The 24386-nt window shown below is 43.8% G+C and overlaps 1 protein-coding gene across 3 annotated transcripts in view; it reads left to right on the forward strand.

Annotated features, from left to right (window-relative positions):
- Positions 1–23920, forward strand: part of LANCL2 (LanC like glutathione S-transferase 2) — a 66349-nt gene extending 42429 nt beyond the window's left edge. For 2 of the 3 annotated variants that reach the window (XM_073678194.1, XM_073678192.1), the window contains exons 8-9: positions 17118–17190; positions 22945–23920. In XM_073678194.1, coding sequence (XP_073534295.1) covers positions 17118–17190; positions 22945–23021 — 150 coding nt within the window. In that variant the 3' untranslated portion in view covers positions 23022–23920. The remainder of the gene's footprint in view (positions 1–17117; positions 17191–22944) is intronic. The other variant, XM_073678193.1, reaches the window with a different exon arrangement.
- Positions 23921–24386: the final 466 nt, after the last annotated feature.

Consider the following 24386-nt stretch of genomic DNA (forward strand, 5'->3'; position numbering starts at 1 on the left):
TTTGTCTCTAGTGGTAACAGAGTGGCTAAATTTAGAGACAATATGCGGCGAAAAGTGAGGTTTGGTGGCATTAGTAAGGAGCATTGTAATCTAAGATGTCTAGCCATTGAAATGTGTTTTGGCAATACCTGATTCAGTATGCCATGTACATCATGTGTAGTTTGTACTATTAGGGCATGGTCTAGTACTATTTCTGAGGCTTTTTCTACCAAAAGAGAGACAGGTGCTACTACTCTGACACATGATGGTGCAGCTTTGGTAACATTATCTAATTGAGCAGAATAGTATGCGACAGGTCTTTGTTTATTTTCATGTTTCTGTGTTAGTACTCCTGTAGCATGATTAGACATTTCCGCAGCCATTAATTGGAATGGTTTGGCGTAGTCTGGGATTCCCAAGGCCGGGGCTGACATGAGACCTTTCTTGAGGTCTTGAAAGGCTATGAGCGCTGATTCAGTTAACTGAAAAGGCTCGATTTTTAAACAATCATATAGAGGTTGCATAAGCTGACTAGCATGTATAACCCATTGTCTGCAGTGTGATACTATTCCCAAAAATGCTCTTAATGTTTTGTAGTTCTTGGGAGGAACAAGATCTCTAATGATTTTTAGTCTGTCGGCGGTGAGGTGCCGAATACCTTGTGAAATGCAGTGACCTAGAAATACTACCGTAGTCATACAAAGTTGTACTTTTTTCTTGTTAACTTTACAGCCCATGTCTGCTAGAAATATTAACAATCTTATTGTGTTGCTGTTTGCGGACTCTTGAGCAGGGGCACATAACAATAGGTCATCAACATATTGAAGAATTACAACCTCATCCGTAGGTTTGAAATTTTGAAGAACTGATCTCATAGCTTCTGAGTACAAGGTAGGTGAATGTATCATACCCTGTGGTAATCTTGTCCATGCTAATTGTCTATTCTTAAATGTAAATGCAAACAGTTTGTAACAGTCTGGGTGTAATGGTACTGAAAAAAATGCATTTGACAAGTCTATGACAGAAAATACTCGTGCTGTTGCTGGGATCTGTGATAGCAACGTGTGTGGATTTGGCACAACAGGAGTAATAGGTTCCAAAATTTTATTTATCTCTCTTAAATCATGTACCATCCGGTATCTAGCAGCTGACCCCTCAGTAGATTTCTTTTTTACGGGGTACAACGGTGTATTGGCTGGTGACTTTACTTCTATCAGTACTCCAGTTTTTAGATAATCTTTTATCTGTTCTCCTATGGCGTGTTCTTGTTGGGCACTAATAGGATACTGTCTCAATTGGGGTAGTGTCACACCTGGAACAGGAGTGACTTTTACTGGAGCTATTGGCATTAGTCCTACATCGGTGTCATGTTGTGCCCATAATTTTTCTGGTACCTCAGAAAGATCTAAAATAATTTGGGTAGGGGCAGGATCTTTCTCATCCTCTAAGGCTTGGACTTTTACAATGTTTTCTAGAGACTCTTGGTCATCAGGCACCAAAATTTGGACTCTACCATCCTCCAAAAATTGGATATTCATTTCTGTCTGCTTTAATAGGTCTGTACCTAGAAGACAAGTAGGTGCCCCTTTGACAAAAAGAAATTTAGATAAAAATATTTTAGATCCTATCTTTGTTTCAAGGGGAATACTATATGGGAGTGGCCTGATTCCTCCATCATACCCTTCGGTATAGGTTACATCATCTGATAAACAATCAGCATTTGGTAAGGCGTCTTCATTGAGGACGGAGGAAGTTGCTCCGGTATCTATTAGAAAAGGGCATTGTTTTCCTGCTACTTTTACCTGAATTATTGGGCGCCTTCCAGTCAAAGTGGTTTGCATCATGTCTAGTCACTCGCTTGCTGCAGGAGCAGAAGCCTGTACTGTCTTTTCTTGTGATTCTCTTGGGACATAGGTACCATCTTCTATATCCCTGGCTTTTTTCCTGCATTCTCTAATCCAATGTCCTCCCATAGTTTCCTGTTAAACCTGTCATGCCTTGCTACCTGAAAAGTTTTGCAAACTTTCCCTAAATTCTTAGTTGCTTCTACACCACACCTTTCTTTCACGATTGTATAGACATCTTGTTCATCATTTGTGGTCTTAGTCTGTTTGTTGCCCATTTTTCCTGACTATTCTTACCTTAGGAGGCTTTTTGGGTTAGATAAAATATATTCTATATTTTACCTTTCCTCGTTACCTATTCTGTCCTAAGGAGCCATTGTTGCCCATTTTTCCTGACTATTCCTACCTTAGGAGGCTTTTTGGGTTAGATAAAATATATTCTATATTTTACCTTTCCTCGTTACCTATTCTGTCCTAAGGAGCCAGTATCTGAAACGGTTTCTCTGGACCGTTTTGTCTGAAGTGTAGAGTAATTCTAACACATATATATATAGCAACAAGGGCAAGACCAACAATACATAAAATGAACCATACAGTCTCCATTATATATCGTGTCCCTGGAGTATTATCATTACTTCCATGGGCTCATTCTGTCAATCTCTTATCCGTCAAAAAGGAGGACAAAGGTTCGGGAGTTAAGCGTGAGCGAAGGTTTCCCCGAAAGGACACAACCTTATGACTCAGTTAGGCAATCTCCGTAATACTTATGTCATCTACCTTAGTGCGGCTTATGAGGCTATTCCCGACATCCACATCTCTTTCATACCATCCGTTTCATAACCTTCTCTGACCTCTCCTTCGGCAGATCCTACAGTATATACATGAATGACCCGAGCTATAGGTATCCTTCTCTACTAGTTCCTCAATCCCAACACAAGATATGCATGAAATTTACGGACTATCGCAGAGCAGATGTAAGAGAACTAACAGTGTCTCTTACCTGGCCAGGTTTGTCATCTGCTGTTCCGATGTCCCAATCTCAGCGGTTACTCGTGCCGGTTGATGAACTTGAAGGAATACGCAGACCTCGGGTCCCTGTTTCGGGCGCCAGGAATTGTTAGGATCATTCAGCCATGGAGGGTCCTTGTTGGAGTCGGGGTATCCCCGTAACAAGAAATACACAGACACGTAGTGTATAATCAAGTACTGGGAAGCCCCTGAGCGCGTCTGCCTCCATAAGTGCTGTCCCTTTATTTATACTAATAATCTTAGTTTTTTTTTTTTTGTCACACATGCGCAGTAAAATGCCTTTGTTTCACAAGCAGTGAAGTGATGATTCATAACAGTGGAATGTTGATAAGAAAGTTTCATAAACAGAAAAGTGATAGCAGTAGAAGGTTGCTGAGACAGCTAAAAACAAGTTACAATCTAATTTCTGGGCGTCAGTCCAAATGTCCAGATAAGGGAAGAATAACTTCATCTGTGTCTTACATCGTAGTCTTGGGTGAAGTATAACTTCTATCATCCTCTCAACGTTAATAGTAAATTTAGGTCAATATGTTTTGAATTTTTTTTAAACTAAAAATGGAAAATCATTAATATATCTGTACTCAAGGCCCCATTCAGATGTCCGTTTTTCTCAAACGTGTTCTATCCATGATTTCAGCATACCCACTGTAGTCTATTGAGTTGTTCACATGTCCGTGGTTTTTTGTGGACCGTTTGTCTGGAAAAAAAAATCATGGAGACATGTCTATTTTTATCAGCGTCACATATGAAAATCCCCCTTACAAGTTTATGGGTCCATGAAAATCATGGACAGCACACAGATGGCATCCATGTGCTGGCCGTGATTAACATTGTAATGCATAGGAGAAGCTTTATATATATTTTTTCATCAGTGAAAATCAAAAATGTATTATTATGTTTGCACGTTAAAAATATTTTTAAACAGACTTAAAGATTTTAGTGTCCGCACATTCTGGGAGTCATAACCTTTTAATTTTTCTGTTAACGGCTCTATGACTGCTCTTTTTTGTACGATGATTTGAAGTTTTTATTGCTCTCATATTGGGGTATATCTAACTTTTTGATCACGTTTTATTCTATCATTTCTGAGAAAACATTACATAAAAACAATGATTCTAACATTCTAATGTTTTGGGGAGGTTTTCGGAGATTCCAAATATGTATTGTTTATTTATTTTTACCGTATATACTCGTGTATAAGCCGAGTTTTTCAGCACACTTTTTATACTCTTTACACTTTTTTATACTCGAGTATATACCCGAGTATATGGCAGATCCGTTGGTGGATAGTGGTGGGGGGAGTTGCGGCAGAGGGGGGATTGCGGCGGAGGGGGGGGTTGCTTCGGCGGAGGAGCAGGCACACGCAGTAGCCACTGCTGCAGCTACCATGTGTGCCCGCTGCTAAAGAGAAATTCATTTTACCCCTTCTCCACGCCCATGGGCGCGGAGAAGATGTAATATTAATTTCTCTTTAGTAGCGGGCACGGAGGAGCGCTGAGCCGCGGCTCCTGCTGACAGTGCCCGCTACTAAAGAGCATGCATATTCACTCCTCTCCACGACCATAGTCCCGGCGTGGAGAGGAGTGAATGTGCCGGCAGCAGTTCACAATTAGTGTCTGAGCAGCGCATGGCTGTGACGCCATGCGCTGATCAGATGTTGACACAAGCTGCTGGCAGACAGGACGCATCGCTGGAGCAGAGGGGAGGAAGGAAGGTGAGTATAAGTGTTTTTTTTATGTGTGCAGTGATGGGGGGGCATGCATACCAGGATTCGGGGATGAGAAGGCCATGCTTATCAGGATTGCTGGATGAGGGGTGCCACACATACCAGGATTGGGGGATGATGGGGCCATACATACCAGGATTGGGGGATTAGGGTGCCATACATACCAGGATTGGCGGATGAAGGGTGCTATGCATACCAGGATTGGGGGCATGAGGGGTGCCATGTATACCAGGATTGGGGGGATGAGGGGTGCCATGCATACCAGGATTGGGGGGATGAGGTGTGCCATGCATACCAGGATTGGGGTGAGAGGGGTGCCATGCATACCGGGATTGGTGGATGATGGGGAAAAACATACCAGGATTGGAGATGAGGGTGCCATACATACCAGGATTGGAGATGAGGGTGCCATACATACCAGGATTGGAGATGAGGGTGCCATACATACCAGGATTGGAGATGAGGGTGCCATACATACCAGAATTGGAGATGAGGGTGCCATACATACCAGGATTGGAGATGAGGGTGCCATACATACCAGGGTTGTAGATGAGGGTGCCATACATACCAGCATTGGAGATGAGGGTGCCATACATACCAGGATTGGAGATGAGGGTGCCATGCATACCAGTATTTGGGATGAGGGAGCCTTGCGTACCAGGATCGGGAAATTTACCAGTAGGTGCTGCATTTCCCACCCTAGGCTTATACTCGAGTCAATATGTTCTCCCAGTTTTTTGTGGTAAAATTAGGTACCTCGGCTTATACTCGGGTCGGCTTATACTCGAGTATATACGGTATACAAAGAAGGGGATGGTGGAGCTATTAGGTAGAACTTTGATCTGCTGCAAGGGAGACAACTACCACAATTGGGTATATAGAATTGGGTATATATACGTTATATACTTTGATACTAGCGCAGGTCTATATATATTTTTTATACGTGAGTATATACGGTAATTACTTTTTTAAAATGAAAACCAATGAAAAAAAAATGTTTTAATGTGTTGCTATATTTTAAGAGCTGTAACATTTTTATTGAGGGCTTATTTTTTGTGTGGTGAACTTCAGTAGTTATTGATATCATTTTGGGGATCATGAGACTTTTTAATCACTTTTTGTTCAATTTTTTAAAGTGAAATGATCCTAAAACTGCAATTCTAACTTTTTTTTTTATGGTTTTTACTTGGTGGTATAAATGGCACGCTCATATTATGGTTTGGGCCAATGTGAACATGATAATGTCAAATATGTATAGTTCATTTATACTTTATTACTTTCTGACAATATAATCCAATAAAAAACTTGGGGCACCATATTCTAAGAGCCATAACTTTTTATTTTTTTCAGCAATGGGGGGGTGAAGGGTTCTTTTTAGTGTCTCAAACTGTAATTTTAGATCATTTTTGGGCTTGTTACTTTTTGATTGCTTTTAATTAAATTTTTTAGGCAAAGTGACCACAAATTAGCAGTTCTGATTTAGTTATTTACTAACTTTTTTACTGGGGAAGATAAGTGACAAGCTAATTTTATAGTTCAGGTTATTACAGATATGGCGCTTCCGAATACAGTACTGTCCAAAACTTTTAGGCAGGTGTAAAAAAAAAAAAATGCTGTAGAGTTAGAATGCTTTCAAAATAGAAGTGTTTAATATTTTATTTTTATCAATTGACCCAATGCAAAGTAAATGAACTAAAGAGAAATCTAAATCCATTCCATATTTGGTTTGACCGCCCTTTGGCTTCAAAACAGTATGAATTATTCTAGGTACACTGGTACACAGTTTATGCAGGAACTTGGCAGGGAAGTTGTTCCAAACATCTTGGAGAACTAACCACAGATGTTCTGTGGATGTAGGCTTGCTCATTCTGTCTTTTCACTTAATCCCAGACAAACTCAATGTTGAGAGCTCAAAGAGGCCATGTCATGATGAGCTTCAGTAAACATAATGTCTTTCATCTCCTGTACTGTTTCCTTAGTTAATAACTGCATCTAAGATTCTCAATGTTGCCCATTTCTCTGTCTCCTCAATGTTGAGAAATACAGGCTGATGGTTATCCATCATGTAATAAATCAGGAAAGCGTTTCATTGGCTCCAAATTTATTATGTAGCTGGACAACGACCCCAAATATACAGCCAATGTCATTAAGAACTATCTTCAGCTTAAAGAACAAAGAGTCCTGGAAATGATGATATGGCCCCCACAAAGCGCTAATCTCATCTTCGAGTCTGTCTGGGATTACATGAAGAGACAGAAGGATGCACAACATCCACAGAGGTTATGTGGTTAGTTCTCCACGATATTTGGAACAATGTCTTTGCTGAGTTCCTTCAAAAATTAAGTGCTAGTATACCTAGAAAAATTGATGGTGTTTTGAAGACAAAAAGGGTAATCTCACCAAATTGATTTTAGATTTCTCTTTTGTTTATTCACTTTGCATTGTTAATGTTTTCAAATTAACATTTCTATACTTGCAGCAATTTTTTTCACACATGCCTAAAACATTTGGACAGTACTGTATACAACTTCACTCATTTATAGTGGCCACATCTCCATGCCACGTATTCAAAACATCCCCAATATAATGCCCTTAAATTACTGATACACCAAAATTAAAGGAGTTAATGAAAAAAGGCAGCAATCTTATTCACTTAATGGGAGAGAGACAAACTACTACAAGAAATATATGAAGCTGTCATGGTTTGGTCGGGAGACTTGTGTTCAGTCTGTTCTTTGCAGTCCCATTTCGGACCGATTTGTACGGATGTCTCAATGCGCCCATACAATGGGTTTTTAATTGGGTCTTCAAACATGTCATTCTAGTCATGAGACTGGAGAGAGTGCAGGGCTCCATGAAGAGCTTGGCAGATAATATCTAGAGCCATACAGTAAACATAAGCAGGAGGGAAGGTGGAGAGGAGAGCTTCATACTGCATACATTGATTTCAGCCATAAGGAGCCCCATACACAATAGATAGCAGTCATCTCTCCCGCCTCCTCCATGTATAGAAAAGCTCTCACTGCTGAGCACTCCTGTATTCTGCATGAGAGCGTCACTGCTAGACTTCTCTACAGAATCATTAGTACGAAATCAAACATGCCATATCCTTATCTCCCCAACATCATATTTCCGTGTAGAGTTGTGAGACCCCCATATACATTCAGTTGTCAGCCGAGCCCACCAATATCTGCGAGTTCTGACAATGTTTGTCTAATGTTTATGCTGCATAAAAAACTAGCTTGCTTTATGCACCTTCCCTGCCCAAGCGCTAAGTGTCGCCCACTGCTCCAGTTGTCTACTACTGTTTGCAGCTCTGACATCACGTCAACAGCGCTGAAGCCAATAACTGAGTTTAGCGGCTCTGCCAGAGTTGACGCCATAAGTAACTCATATCCGCCAAGCTCACTGACTGTGATGTCAGCGCTGCAGACAATAACAGACACTAGGAGCAAGTGAGAATTGGCACTGGGGCCAATTAGGGTGAGTAAATACAATTTTTTTTTTTTTTTTTTTAAACCAACTGCAGCTAGTGTACAGAGGTTTTCTGAAACCAGAGAACCTCTTTATGTCACACTTCAACTTTTTAGCATTAGAATAAGAATAATATTTACCTACTGTGGATAGGATCTCTGTAGTGCTTCAGTCCTGCTTACCCCTTTCATGTTGCCAGATCCAGCAGGTCACCTACCTTTCCTCACCCTAGTGCAAGCTTCAGTTGTCTCCTCATCACATGAGCCATGTGGTGTCAGTCCATGATGCAGACACTGCAGAGAAGTTACAAGAAGTGCAGCCATTGGATAAGTGAAATCTACACGCACTAGGACTCTGCTCCTGCTGACTGCCTTCCAATCACTGGTCTAGTTTGCACTGCCCATGCACAGTACAAACTTTACCAAATTAAAAGAAAACGTGGACAGATGGCAGAAAAAAACACCTTTCCTCCTATCTCCTTTCTTCTGATGCCACGCGCTACATTGATACAACCAGAAGTGCAGCTTGTGGTGTCAAAAGAAAGGAGACAGGGAAGAAAATGCGCCCTTCCACTGCGTGCACGTGGGGCCCCACACACGCCGGCAACACTTAGACAGTGCTCAGTCTATGAAGCAAGCACTGTCAATCAGATGTAAAGAAAAGCCCCCAATATTTGTGCACCAAACTCTTGGCTATGCCAAAGGTGCACTGAAGCCTCCTTATTTGCACATGAATTAAGTTATTTTCTCAATCATTGTACCAGTAACAGGTACAGTGCTAGTATGATTGTTATAGGGGTGTTATAGCTGTTTGTTCTGATTACTTGATCACCAGCCAAATTGTGGGACTCTGCCCTCTCAGTCACGAGCGCTCGGAAAAAAGGAATTGCACACCGTTGTGAGTATAACAATTCTGTTTCTTCCCATGAGCAGGTTTCTATACCATTTACAGACAAATATAGTTCCGTTGGAAATTTCCATCAGCTGCCCCCTTCTCAGAAACCTGTTATGAGATTTTTTGTAGCTATTTTGTCTTTCTGAGCGTACTACCTATAACACATAGTTTTCTCAAATCATTGCATATGCGATAGGAAAATATTAGACAAAATATGAAACTTAACCCCTTTACAACCCAAGGTGGTTTGCACGTTAATGACTAGGCCAATTTTTACAACTCTGACCACTGTCACTTTATGAGGTAATTACTCTGGAACGCTTCAACGGATACCCCTGATTCTGAGAATGTTTTTTCGTGACATATTGTACTTTATGATTGTGGTAAAATTTCTTCACTTGCATTTATTTGTGAATAAAGCGGAAATTTGGCGAAAATTTTGCCATTTTCAAAATTTGAATTTTTATGCCCTTAAATCAGAGAGATACAGTACAGACCAAAAGTTTGGACACACCTCATTTAAAGATTTTTCTGTATTTTCATGACTATGAAAATTGTACATTCACACTGAAGGCATCAAAACTATGAATTAACACATGTGGAATTATATACTTAGCAAAAAAGTGTAAAAAAGTGTGAAACAACTGAAAATATGTCTTATCTTCTAGGTTCTTCAAAGTAGCCACCTTTTGCTTTGATGACTGCTTTGCACACTCTTGGCATTCTCTTGATGAGCTTCAAGAGGTAGTCACCGGAAATGGTCTTCCAACAATCTTGAAGGAGTTCCCAGAGATGCTTAGCACTTGTTGGCCCTTTTGCCTTCACTCTGCGGTCCAGCTCACCCCAAACCATCTCGATTTGGATTCAGGTCTGGTGACTGTGGAGGCCAGGTCATCTGGCGTAGCACCCCATCGCTCTCCCTCTTGGTCAAATAGCCCTTACACAGCCTGGAGGTGTGTTTGGGGTCATTGTCCTGTTGAAAAATAAATGATGGTCCAACTAAACGCAAACCGGATGGAATAGCATGCCGCTGCAAGATGCTGTGGTAGTATGCCTTCAATTTTGAATAAATCCCCAACAGTGTCACCAGCAAAGCACCCCCACACCATCACACCTCCTTCTCCATGCTTCACGGTGGGAACCAGGCATGTAGAGTCCATCCATTCACCTTTTCTGCGTCGCACAAATACACGGTGGTTGGAACCAAAGATCTCAAATTTGGACTCATCAGATCAAAGCACAGATTTCCACTGGTCTAATGTCCATTCCTTGTGTTCTTTAGCCCAAACAAGTTTCTTCTGCTTGTTGCCTGTCCTTAGCAGTGGTTTCCTAGCAGCTATTTTACCATGAAGGTCTGCTGCACAAAGTCTCCTGACATGCTTGAGTCCCCGCCCGCATGTTTCATGGTTATTAGACACCCCCCAAAAAAAACATGCAGGGATCGCTCATGCATGGCAGGCAATCCCCGCAAGTTTTTTTTGGCCGCGAAGCATATGGGGCAGAGACTCGAGCATGTCACTCGAGCACCCGCGATACTCAGTGCATACCCGAGCACCCGATGCAAACTCAAGTAGCGAGCACTTGCGCTCAAAACTAGTCGCCATATCGTCATCTTTTTTTTTTTTTTTTACTTTTGAAAAAAAACCTAACCTCAACACCAACCCTAACCCTAGCACAACCCTAATCCGAGAGTTTATTTTTTATGCTGTTCCTCGTGTGGTATAAGTGATTAGACGACTTTATTCTTCGGGTCGGTGCGGTTACAGTGATACCAGAATCATATTGGGTTTTTATGATTGACAGCTGTCACACACTAAAATACGCATTTTTTTTGTAAAATCTAGTTTTTGCATTGCCATATTTTGAGAGCTATAATTTTTCCATATTTTGGCTGAGTCATGTGACGGCTCTTTTTTTGTGGGATGAGTTGACGTTTTTATTGGTGCCATTTTCAGGCACGTGACATTTTTTGATCGCTTTCTATTCCGATTTTTGGGAGGCAGAATAAACAAAATCAACAATTCAGGAATTTTTTTTTTAATTTGTTTATGCTGTTCCGCGTGTGGTAAAATTTATAAGGTAGATTTATTTTTCGGGTCAGTGCTTTTACAGCGGTACCACATTTATATTGTTTTCTATGTTTTGACGCTTTTACACAATAAAAGCTATTTTATAGAAAAAATTATTTTTTTGCATTGCTTTAATCTGAGAGCTATAACTTTTATTTTTCGGCTGATGGAGCTGTATGGCGGATTGTTTTTTTGCGGGACGAGATGACGTTTTCAGCTGCACCATTTTTATTTATATTCGTCTTTGATCGCGTGTTATTCCATTTTTTGTTTGGCGGTATGATGATAAAGCATTGTTTTTTGCTTTGTTTTTTATTTATTTTTTACCGTGTTTACTAAAGGGGTTAAATAGTAGGACAGTTTTATAGATCAGGTTGTTCCGGACGCGGCGATGCCAAATATGTGTACTTTTATTGTTTTTTTGTTTTTTTTTCATCCCTGTGCTATACAGGCTGTCAGCGCTGCAGATGCAAAAGATATTTTGGTCATACACTGCTCATGACCAAAATATCTTCCTGCTGTCTGGTGACCCGGATGTTGTCATAACGACATCGTGTCGTCATGGCAACATCCGGGAAGCCGCGGCAGACAGCGCTGGAGGCTGGCAGGAGAGGTGAGTATCCCGATCACCTCCCTTTGCCACCACAATGCTGCGATCGACTTCCAGGAACATTTTATTTAAACACATCCAATTGTAGAAGTTATTATTATTCCAAGATTTGTTGATTAAAATGAACTTTTGTTGGTGGGAAAACCCCTTTAAAGAAAAATATTAAACAAAATGTAAGACTATGAGACTAGTTAATACTAAAGAATATAGAAGAAGTGTCCTCTACAACACTGTATAGCCCGTTTTAAAATGGATTTCTTTGGGGTGACTGACTCCATTTAAGAATCGCTTCAAAGCATACTGAACATCCACGAATTATCACATTTCTAATTAACCTTGTGAGCACAATACACTTTTATGACATACTCCGCAAAAATTACATATGCCACCTCATAAATTCAAAGAGCAGAAAAACTCATTATGCCCTAGATTAATTCCTTGATGGGTGTAGTTTGTAAAATTGGGCTACCTCTGTACTACTCTAGATGTATTCCTTGAGGGGTATAGTTTCCAAAAATGGGTCACTTTTGAATGGGGTCTGCTCCTCTGGCACCTGCCAGGCCTACTAATTTAGCGCCCGCAAACCATTCCAGCAAAATTTGCATTGCTGAAGTGGCGCTTCTTTCCTTCCGAGCTCTTCAGTGTGCCCAAATAGTAGTTTTCAACCACATATTGGAGTATTGGCATAGCCAGGAGAAATTTGGTAACAAATTGTGGGGTCCATTTACTCCTACCACGCCTTTCGAAAATGAAAAATTTGAGTCTGATGCAACATTTTACTGGAAAAAAATAGTTTTTATATTTTGCATCCCAGTATTATAAAATTATATGAAACACCTGTGCTCTCAAAATGTGTAAATTGTAAAATGGGCTTACTTTTGGGGATTATGGCTGTTCTGGCACCCCTGGGGCTCTGTTAATGTGACATAGCACCCAGAAACTATTTCAGAAAACCTGCAAAAAATGGCGCTTCTTCTCATCTGAGCTCTGTGGTGTCCCCAAATAGTAGTTTTCTAACACTAACACATTGCTGCATTCAGGAAAAATTGGATAACACATGTTTTGGTCTATTTTCTCCAGTTGACCCTCATGAAAATGAAAAATTTGATACTAAAGCAACAAATGTAATTTTCAAATTTCATTTCCCAATGTTATAAACTTTTGTGAACCAACCGTATGGGTCAAAAATGCTCACTTCACCCCTAGATGAATCCCTTGATGTAGGCTCTAAAATAAGTTCACCTGCTGGGGGTTGAGTTGGGAGTAATGCTTTTTCGACACTTCAGGGGCACTGGAAATGTGACATTGCTTTCACTATCCAGACAAATTTGTGCTCCAAAATTAAAATGGCACATCTTCCCTTCCATGTCATGCCTTGAGCCCAAACAATATATTCTGACCACATATAGGGTACCACAGTGTTCAGTAAAAATTGCATGAAGAGATTTTTGGGTACATTTTTTATTATTACGGCTTGTGAAAATGAAAAATTTGAGACTAAAGCAACATTTTATTTGAAAAAATGTAATTTTAATTTTTTTCATTCCAGTTTGCTTTGTTAATTCCTGTGAAGCATCTGAAGGATTAACAAACTTACTGAATGTGTTTTTGAATACTACAAACTTCAAGAGTTGCAGTTTATAACATGGTGGTACTTTTGGGGAGTTTCTAACATATGAGCCTTTCAAAGTCACTTCAACACTGAATAGGTCTGTAAAAATCTAATTTGTTTTTTTGTTAAAAAAATGAAAAATTTCTGAAACTTTTAACCCTTTTAACATTCTAAAAATAAATAAAAGTAAGTTTGAAAATAGATGCTGATGTAAATTACACATATGGTAAGTTATTTAACAACGATTTTGTGTATTATGACTATCTGTTACAAAGGCATAAAAATTTAAAAGTTTGAAAATTGCTAATTTTTCTGCATTTTCTATAACTATACACAAATTTTCGTTGACATAAATTCACCACTACCATGAAGCACAAAGGGCCCGATTTCATTGTGCACACCTGTCTTAAGAAGATGTGCTGGAGTTAGACGCTTCTGATTCATGAAGAGGTGCATGCCTCCTAACAGTCATGATGGAGTAAGATTTGTTGCATAGCGAATGACACCACTTGTCAAGAATTTGACGAGTGACACTCCCCAGCTCCGCTCACTTTGTCAAGGCTGGGCAAAAATGGTGTGAAAAATACCAAAAATGGAAAATTTTAGTGCAGGCTCGAGTTGTGCCTGTGATTTTAGTCATAACTCACGGACAAGCCGTGAGGCAGGGTAGTCTAGAAGTCCGGGGTCAGATACCAAGAGAGCTTGTTGTAAACTAAGGGGAAAGTACAAGGCGTAGTCATTTTACAGTCCGAGGTCAGAACTCCTGGAAGGCAGCAGATCAAGACAAAGGGGCCAGGCAAGCGGTTGGTCAAAGAAAAATCCAAGGTCGAGCAGTAAAGATGAGAATATAAGAACTCTGGGCACAGAGCCAACACACACCATTTGAGCTAAGCTACAACTGGCAGTAATTGTAGGCATAGAGCCAGCTAAATAGCCAGATAATCACTCCGAACAGGAGACACATGGAGGAAACCCAGCACGCCCCAGCCCTAGACTGGACACATGAACTGTCACTCACTGAGTCCAGACACGCCGATATGGGAAATCGTGACAGCGCAAACATTTTTAGACATTTCAAAACTTTTTTACCCCAGAATACTGTCAAAAGAGCTTTAATGAATAGGACCCAAAGGGATTATAAAACCAGCTTCAGAATCTCTGGAATTGGAAGAAGCTTTGCATAGTTATTGCCACATAAAGTGACACATTCTGAGGTCTGGTTAGGACAGAAGCACACAAAGTGATAATACTGCCAGAGAAATGAGAGAGGGTGAGAGAGACATAACACCAATAAGAGCCCCGTGGCGGGAGGAAAATTCCTCCAGATAGTAATTCACTTCAGTAGAGATATCACTGTACCTGGGCTGCTTTTGCGGAAATGAATCCCCAATGGTATAAAATGAAGGTTTTTATTAACCTAGTTAATAAAGAAGGTTAATAGAATAATAGATTAATAGAAAGTTAATAAAAACCTTCATTTTATACCATTGAGGATTCTTCATTTTCGCAGGTACTGTGATCTCTCCACTGAAGTGAATAAAGTGCCACATGTCAGATTTGAAAAATGGGGCTTAATTCAGAAGATCAAATCCAGCTTTTGTGGCGAGGAGGACCAAAATTCTCTTTAAGGCTGTGTGCCCACGATGTGTTTTTCAAGCATTTATGCTGCGGAATCTCTGCAGCGTAAACGCTTGGGAAACGCTTGGTAAACCTTCCCCCATGGTCTCCAATGCAATTCCGCACTTTCAATGCCCATGCTGCGGATTTTTCCGCAGCGTTTATGCTTTCTCTCAAAAATCCGCAGCATGTCCATTAATTTTGCGGAAGCGCTGCGTTTTCGCCGCCATTGACTTGTATTAGATCGCGCCAATTCCGCAAGACTGCATCTGTACTTGCGTAATTGGCGCGTTCTAATGTCTGATGGTACCCTGGTGTGGAGGACAGGAGACTCTCCTCCACACCCAGGTACCCTAAAAAAAAGAATAAAATAAAAAATAAAGATTATATTCACCTTCCGACGGCCCCCGGACTCCTTCTCTTCGCTTGCCGACAGATCGCGCAGGACTGAAGGACCTGCGCTGACGTCACTGTCATGTGACGGCAGGTCTTTTCAGCACAGCGTACTGCGATCTGCCGGCAGCCAGCACAGGAGCGCAGCAAGACTGCAGGGGCCATCGGAAGGTAAGTATTGGTTTATTTTTTTATTTTTAACCACTCTCTCGGGTCACACTATATAAATCCATGCCGTTTGCATGGATTTATATAGTGTGACCTAGTTGTCACAAGCACTTTCCAAGTGATGCTAATCGCTTGGAAAGCGCTTGTCAACCCGCATGCGGAAATGCATGTGAAGAACGCTTCACATCCGCATGTCCCTGGCAGGAAAAACGCATGTACAATTGACTCGCCCCCTGGGCCGTGGGGTCACCGAAACCGGGTCTTCTGGTGTACGGTGCTGATGGGGGTAGTAGTGGCAACCCAGTCCCGTGGCTCAGGGTTTTCAGACCAATGTTGTGGCAGTCCATTTATATATTTGTGAATGTGAAAGTCCGACTACGGCACCCGTGGATTGCGGTCAGGGATAACCGCCGCTGCAGGACAGACCGCTAGGGCTGGTGTTAGTGAGCAGCACAGGAATGGTATAACTCCCCACGGGAGGAGTGTAGCCCCAGGGCAGTGTAGGTGGATGGTGGGGGTGATAGTTCCGGCCGCGATGGTCAGAATGCAGAGTCCGCTTAAACAGTTCAGGGTCTTTATTGTAACAGATGGTAATGACCCAACAACAGTACCGGCTAGAAGAGGGCCTGGATGTCTGAGAACACTCGGGAAGCCCCTCTGGTCAGGGTGAGGGTGTAGGCCTACCGTGCTCTCTAAGCTCTTTCTGACTATTTCCCCCTTTAGTGGTAAAATAGCCCACGTCCCTGAGCGTGCCGTGTATTCTCACCCGTATGGCTTGCAACTTGGGCTCCTTTTACCTCTGGCCTCTCTTGGCTTTGCTGGTCCCTTCTGTTGTGGCAGAGCCTCCGGGCTTCTTAGGCCAAATGACATGAAATCCCCCGCAGATTGGTTCTCTGCTGCTGGACTTAGTCTTTACAGCGTCGGACCCCAATGTCCGGTTAGATTAATTCTTTGCCAGGACCGGCTCTCGTCGCCTCTGTCCCTGGCCTGCAGTTCCTCCTCTGCCTCACGGACTCCTCAGCTGCTGCTGACCTGTCCCTTCCTCTAAGGAACCCTTCTGGTCACTTCAGAAGTGGGTTCTGGTCTCTCTAACCCTGCCCCAGTTCCAGCTTTTATAGGGCAGCCTGCTCCCCCTACTGGCCTGGGACAGGAGGTGCTGCATTCTAATTGTCCCTAACCAGGGAACCTCCCTCCTGCTCTCAGACACAGCCTTTAATATTTGTGGCATCCAGGCCTGGGGTGACACACAATCCGCATGCGGAAATGCATGTGAAGAACGCTTCACATCCGCATGTCCCTGGCTGAAAAACGCATGTACAATCCGCATGTACAATCCGCATGCGTTTTTTCTGCCAGGGAGATGCAGAAACGCTCAGGAAAAAATCTGGAGCATTTCTGCATCGTGGGCACATAGCCTAAATTTCATGTTCGTACAGAATTTTATAGTATTTTTTACCTACATGGAACGGAAGAAATTATATTCATGTCTTCACATTTGTTTGGTAAAATGAGTTCCTTATTTAATTTTACTTTTTTGACTGATTTTATATCCAAATTGTTAATTTTGGAATATTGTATTTAAGAGCTTCAGTTCTGTATTTGGATAGACTGAGCTACAGGTCGTGGTGTATATAGTGTGGACAACTGTGTGCTTCTTGCAACCTCACTATAACTAACATGTACATCTGTTTTCTCTTGTAAGTTTGCAGAATGGTGCTTAGATTATGGCACACATGGATGCCGGATCCCTGATAGACCCTACTCTCTCTTTGAAGGTAACTCAACCATCAGTGTGCAAGTGTAATGTGACTACCTTATGAAGACTTGATGATCTCCTTTCCAGGTGCTCTGTTTGGCCATATGGATACTAGAATGGGGTCACCACTCAGTAGCATCCTCCATGAGCTAGAACAGAGACCCACTCTGCAAGGGCTACTCCAGTTCTGGGACTTGGATTACGTGTAGTATAGTACATTGATAGCCATTCATTCATATTTTTTGTAAACCTTTTGCTTTTGTTAAATGAGAAAAAATACAAGGATGCAAAAAGCTAACAATGTAAGCTAAGAACAATAAGCGATCTGAGTGAAGTAGTGGTAAATTTAAATAATTTACATTGTGACTATTGAGAGAGGGGAACGTGAGGGGAAAAGAACAAGTGTGTGTGGGGGGGGGGTAAACAGTACCTATCTATTTGTGTTTTTGTGGTTATGCAAAAGTATTTTTTGGATGATAAGACGCACTTTACTTCAAGGAAAAAATCTTGCTAAAAACTGTGTGCATGCTGTTTTTCGTTGTATATGTTTGTGCTGCAGAAGGTGTACATGACGCGCCCCTGGGCCTATGTCGCGCTGCGTTGCGCACGCGGGAGCTTACCCGGAGCCGGATCTTTTGAGGGTTGTAGTCTCGTGGCGGTGATCCGGTCCGTGCCCAGTGAGTCAGACTAAGTGGCGCTGTATCAGCGGTAGATGTTGGACGACTACGCCACCCGTTGAGTACAGCTCAGGAGCTGCTGCTGCAGGATAGACCGCTGAGGCCGGTGGTAGGATTGTGCAGCGTGATAGTATAACCCCCAACGGGAGGGGTATGGCCTCAGGGCAGCCGACGTGGATGATGGGGGTAGCAGGAACCACTCGGAGACGGTACGGTGTAGTTCAGGGTCTTTACTGGTGACAAAGATAGACCCTCCCGGAGTACTGGCTAGCGATTGGGGCCGGGTCAGTCCTTGAGCAGATGGGATCTCCCCTGGCCAGGCGGAGTTGTAGGCCTCCCAAACTAACTGTACTCTTCTGGCTACCTTGCTAGAGGCGGGTATAAGTAGCCCACGTCCCTGAGTGTACCGTGTGGTGCTCACCCGTATGGCCGGTGACTCGGGGCCTTCTAGTAGCTTCCGCTCCACGACGGCGGTGCTGGTCCCATGCGTGTGACCGTGCCTTCGGGTTTCTTGGCCAGAGGACCTGAAATCTCCTGCCTGACGGATTCTGCTGCTGGGTAGGAGTTAGTCCCCACAGCCTCGGACTCCGGGTCCGGTAAGAAATCTTCTCAGTCAGGGCGAGCTCTGCAGCTGCCAGCCCCTGACTCCTTGTAACACTGCTCCCACAGAGCTCCTGTTGTTTCTTCCCATTGCTGCTTCTCTTCTCTGTCTCTACTTCTGGCATGGCCCAGGAGCTGGGCCCAGCCGGAGCCACAGCTCCCTGTCAGCCCTCCTGGCTGAACTCTCCCTCTGAACTCTCTAACCCTGCCTCAGCCCCAGGTTTATCTAGGGGAAGTTCTTCCGCTCCCAGGACTGGGCAGGAGGTGTGGCATGCATAGGATTCCTGACCAAGAGACCTCCCACCTGCTCTCAGACATAACATGCCGTTACTGTGGAAACCAGACCCCTGGGGTGCCACATTCCCCCCTAGTGAAATTTAGTACTCCGGGACTAAACATATTTGTAGAAAAACATAACAAGGTATAAACAATAATACAATAAGAAAAACACATAAAGATGGTTACGGCGTGTCCGCAACCGGGTGCAGTCTTTGAAGAAAAGCAAGGTGTCCATTTCACCAAAACAGGGAGACGTAACCAGGTAGGGGTCTGTCCTGCCTCGAGTCCTTAACAGTCTTTAGTCCATTCCTAGGTTACGCTCCAACCATGTACAAAGGATTCCCGGTAAATCCACCAAAGACTCCCATAAATTACTAGAAACACATAATTATTTACAGGGTGGCCGCTCTCAGTCCTCGGCCAGTGGGGATAAGGAATGGCTGCTCACAGTCCTCAGCCTGGTTTAAGATAGGGGCACATGGGGAACAATTCACTAATCCCAACGGGGACCATATTTTAATTAGCAGCAGTCCTTGTACCCTTACGGGTAACTATTTACAGCTCTTTATTCATGCTACTTCCCTTCAGTAGCTATGTCCTCTTTGTGCTCCCTCCTGAGGGTAGTCCTCAGACCCATCCGGGTCCTCTTGGCTTTCCTCGTATTGGTAGTACTGCAGCTCCTCCTCGGTTAGCTGGGTTAGTATCTCTGCGACAGTCCTCCTCCCAGGTGGCCAGGACTTTACCTCCCTTTGGGCTGCCCCGGTTAATTGGGCCACCAGGATGCTCACTTTTTGCTCCTCTGTGAGGGGGTACACCTGGAAGAGGCTATCCAGCTTTTCTCTAAAGTCATGCAGGGTATGTGACTCCCCTGAGTACTGGGGTAGCCAGGCTGCCCCCGGGATATAGGGCATGGTGAAAGGCATGACCGCAACAGCGGTGGCGCTGGCGGGGGTTGAAGCGGTGAAGCTCTCCTCCGTATCCGACATCCTTCTCCCCCCTAGTGGACCGTGGCCTACCTTGCGATGATCCTCTTCCGTAGGCCGCGGCTCCGCAGTGGATCGTCAGGGTTGAGGACCTTTCGTCGCGCTCCTGTGACGTCAGCGTCTGCTGGGCTCCTTCCAGGACCTTACGCGACGTCCGGACGTGAGGCGGGGCTTCAGTTCTCGCGCGCTTTTGGAGTCCACGCCCCTCTTCTTCCCGCGCGGCGTCTTCAAGATGGCGTCCAACGGCGGGAAAACTCCACGGATGGCGGGAAGAAGGCAGAAGATGGCGCCGGATGGCGGGAAACCTCCACGGATGGCGGGAATCTTCACCACTGGTAAGTTTGAACAGTCTTTTTCAGGCACGCAGTACCCGGTGGTTGCGGGCACGAGATCCTGCCGACTACGCCAAAAGTTGACGCGCCCCTGGGCCTGTGTCGCGCTGCGTTGCGCACGCGGGAGCTTACCCGGAGCCGGATCTTTTGAGGGTTGTAGTCTCGTGGCGGTGATCCGGTCCGTGCCCAGGGAGTCAGACTAAGTGGCGCTGTATCAGCGGTAGATGTTGGACGACTACGCCACCCGTTGAGTACAGCTCAGGAGCTGCTGCTGCAGGACAGACCGCTGAGGCCGGTGGTAGGATTGTGCAGCGTGATAGTATAACCCCCAACGGGAGGGGTATGGCCTCAGGGCAGCCGACGTGGATGATGGGGGTAGCAGGAACCACTCGGAGACGGTACGGTGTAGTTCAGGGTCTTTACTGGTGACAAAGATAGACCCTCCCGGAGTACTGGCTAGCAATTGGGGCCGGGTCAGTCCTTGAGCAGATGGGATCTCCCCTGGCCAGGCGGAGTTGTAGGCCTCCCAAACTAACTGTACTCTTCTGGCTACCTTGCTAGAGGCGGGTATAAGTAGCCCACGTCCCTGAGTGTACCGTGTGGTGCTCACCCGTATGGCCGGTGACTCGGGGCCTTCTAGTAGCTTCCGCTCCACGACGGCGGTGCTGGTCCCATGCGTGTGACCGTGCCTTCGGGTTTCTTGGCCAGAGGACCTGAAATCCCCTGCCTGACGGATTCTGCTGCTGGGTAGGAGTTAGTCCCCACAGCCTCGGACTCCGGGTCCGGTAAGAAATCTTCTCAGTCAGGGCGAGCTCTGCAGCTGCCAGCCCCTGACTCCTTGTAACACTGCTCCCACAGAGCTCCTGTTGTTTCTTCCCATTGCTGCTTCTCTTCTCTGTCTCTACTACTGGCATGGCCCAGGAGCTGGGCCCAGCCGGAGCCACAGCTCCCTGTCAGCCCTCCTGGCTGAACTCTCCCTCTGAACTCTCTAACCCTGCCTCAGCCCCAGGTTTATCTAGGGGAAGTTCTTCCCCTCCCAGGACTGGGCAGGAGGTGTGGCATGCATAGGATTCCTGACCAAGAGACCTCCCACCTGCTCTCAGACATGACATGCCGTTACTGTGGAAACCAGACCCCTGGGGTGCCACATACATAATGTAAAGCTATATGTGTATAATACATACTCTACAGAGACACACTAAAAATAGATCTATTACCTGCGTAGTCTACCCCAGGGCATTAAAATAAGGGATATTCACCCTTTCACTTCTTTACATCACCAAGGTAGAAAACAGCAAAAAGGCAATGGTAGTTACCAGCCAAGATGTCAAGGAAAATGCACCACCATGCATACATCACCAAGGCAGTAGGAAATCCGGTATGCCTTTCATATATTCTGATGTCTAAACACGGAGTACTTATTTAACTTAAAGGTAATCCGTCACCATACTTTTGCTACCTCATCTGAGAGCAGCATAGTGTAGGCGAAGAGACCCTGATTCCAGCATTGTATCATTGGGTGCAGCAGTTGTGACATAATCAGAGTTTTTAGATAAAGCAGTGCAGCAGAGCTCAGAAAGCTAATCCCGCCAATACCACAGCTCACTATGTACATTGTCTATTGACAGTGAGCTCCTTATCAAAGGAGGGGCGGAATCGGACCAGTGCTCGCATACACTGTGGTCAGGGCAATGATAATCTCCTGGTGATAAAACCTTCATTGTATGGAAACAGCACACAGCCTAATAAATAACACATCACTGAATTCAGTGTATCAGCTGCAATGTCATGCTGTCCTCAGATTACATAGCAAAAACCTGCTGACAGATTCCCTTTAAGGCTATGTGCCCACTATGCAGAAATGCTCCGGATTTTTCCTGAGCGTTTCTGCATCTGCCCTGGCAGAAAAAACGCATGCTTATTGTACATGCGGATTGTACATGCTTTTTTCCTGCCAGGGACATGCGGATGTGAAGCGTTCTTCACATGCATTTCCACATGCTGGTTGACAAGCGCTTTCCAAGCGATTTTAGCATCACTTGGAAAGTGCTTGTCAACTTGGTCACACTATATAAATCCATGCAACCGGCATGGATTTATATAGTGTGACCTTAAAGAATGTTTAAAAATAAAAAAATAAATCTATACTTGCCTTCCGATGGCCCCCGGTGTCTTGCTTCCCTCTGTTCTCCCTTGCCGGCAGATCGCGGTACACTAAAGGACCTGCTGACGTCAGCATCGCGTGACCTGTCACATGACTATGACGTCAGCGCAGGTCCTTCAGTCCATCGCGAGCTGCTGGCAAGTGAAGACAAGGAGACCGGGGACCGTCAAAAGGTAAATATAATATTTATTTTTTATTTTATTCTTTTTTTACAGGTTCTATGGTACCTGGGTCCGGAGGAGAGTCTCCTCTCCTCCACACCCGGGTACCATCCGCACATTGGAATGCATGGAATCCGCATCTACAGATCCAGTGATGTGGATTACATACGGTCCAATGCAAGTCAATGGCGGCGAAAACACAGCGCTTCCGCAAAATAATTGGTAGTGCTGCGTTTTTTTCCGCAATGATAATCCGCAGCGGAAATTTCCGCAGCATGTGCACAGCACATGCGGATTATCCTTGGGGAACATGGCAGACCTTCTACCAAGCGTTTTTTAAGCGTTTTTGCCGCTGCGGAAACGCTTAAAAAAACGCATTGTGGGCACACAGCCTGATAGGAAACAAAAGGTCATAAGGTACTATAGAGGTGTATTAAACAAAAGAAGGAATCTGGGACAGTATTTTATTTTTCTATCAATATTACACATACAAAAAAATACAGTATTTTTCCTGTGTTTTTTTTTTATCATCTTTGAATTGCAAAATTCTTATTTGAACTCCTCTGTCCTTTTGCAGGAATGGCTGGCACAATTCATTTCTTGTCAGACCTGATGACACCAGAGACTTCACGCTTTCCTGCATTTGAACTTTGATTGGCTGGTGGGAGACTATGGAGAGGACTACCTATCGGTGGTTTGAGAAAATGAAGAGCTCAGACTTATTACATTTGGTGCCTGCACCTCATCTTGCCAACCTAGACTTGTCACCTGTTTTACAGAAGAGCTGCTGCAGTGTTTTCTCTAGACACCACTGGAAAAAAATCAGCTATCCTGAAATCTGTCACTAACTTTATGATATAGTTATATGTTTGTTGAAATGGGTAAATGCTTTGTAGTAGTTTTTTTAAGTTACTGCATTTTGGTAATGAAATGTTGGCATTGTTTGTTGACCTTTTTAAGACAAACCATTGAAAGATAATACAGTTTCATTCGTAGTGTATATTATATTCTTATCATTAAAGGCTTATTTCTAAAATCACAAGTTATCCCTTATTGGTAAGATAGGGGATAACTTGCTGATCGCTGGTGATATGACTGCTGGGGTCCTCAACGATCCTTGTGGACGCCCGAGAACAGGTTCTGCAGCCCAATTGCGAATGGAGCAGCAGAGATGCGCATGGGCGGCCTCTGCTCCATTTGTTGACAATGGGATTGCCGGAAATTGTCAGTTAAAGCACTCCTCTTCCTCCTTCAGTACCATGGATAGGATATAACTTGTGATTAGGGCAATAAACCTTTACACCGAATTATGCAATGAATCTGGCCATTGTAGTACTTGCAGGAATGGATGTAGACCATACTGGAGAAATGATTGGGTGGTGAACATGTGGCCAAGAGTAAACCTGCCTCAGAGGTTTACAATAAAGCATGAAGTTCAGTAGAGGTTATAGCCAGATATATTCATTTTAAATAGGTTTACCTGGCAACCAATAAACTTTAAGGGATAACTTTTTTGAATTACCCACTTCCCATTAAAGGGAATGTACCACCTATACTGTGTTTTCATTTTTGTATTCTATTTTCTGTAATCTTTATGTATGCAGCCATCTTGCCCTAGCTACTATTAAAGGGAATATGTCACCAAGTTTTTGCTACATAATGAGAGAGCAGCATATAATGTAGGTGTGCAGACCCTGATTCCAGAGATGTCACTTACTAGTCTCTGTTTTTCTGATACAATGCAATCAGTGTTTTATCAGCAGGGGATTATCACTACTGGACTAGCTGCCTTGTGCCTCCTAGACAAGCACTGATTAGCAACTTTCTGTCACTATAGAATGTACACAGAAAGCTTCCAATCAGTGGTGTGGGTGGGGGTTACACAAGGCTCAGCATTCTGAGCTCTGCTAGATTTGCAGCAAAAAAATCACCGATTGTATCAAAATGGCAGCATGTAGACCAGAGAAAACTGTGATTCTATCAAAACAGCTGCACCCAGTAAACTGATACATCACTGGT

Source organism: Phyllobates terribilis, unplaced genomic scaffold (genome assembly GCF_046119375.1).
Source record: "Phyllobates terribilis strain yellow unplaced genomic scaffold, ASM4611937v1 Scaffold_4__5_contigs__length_816908805, whole genome shotgun sequence".
NCBI lineage: Eukaryota > Metazoa > Chordata > Amphibia > Anura > Dendrobatidae > Phyllobates > Phyllobates terribilis.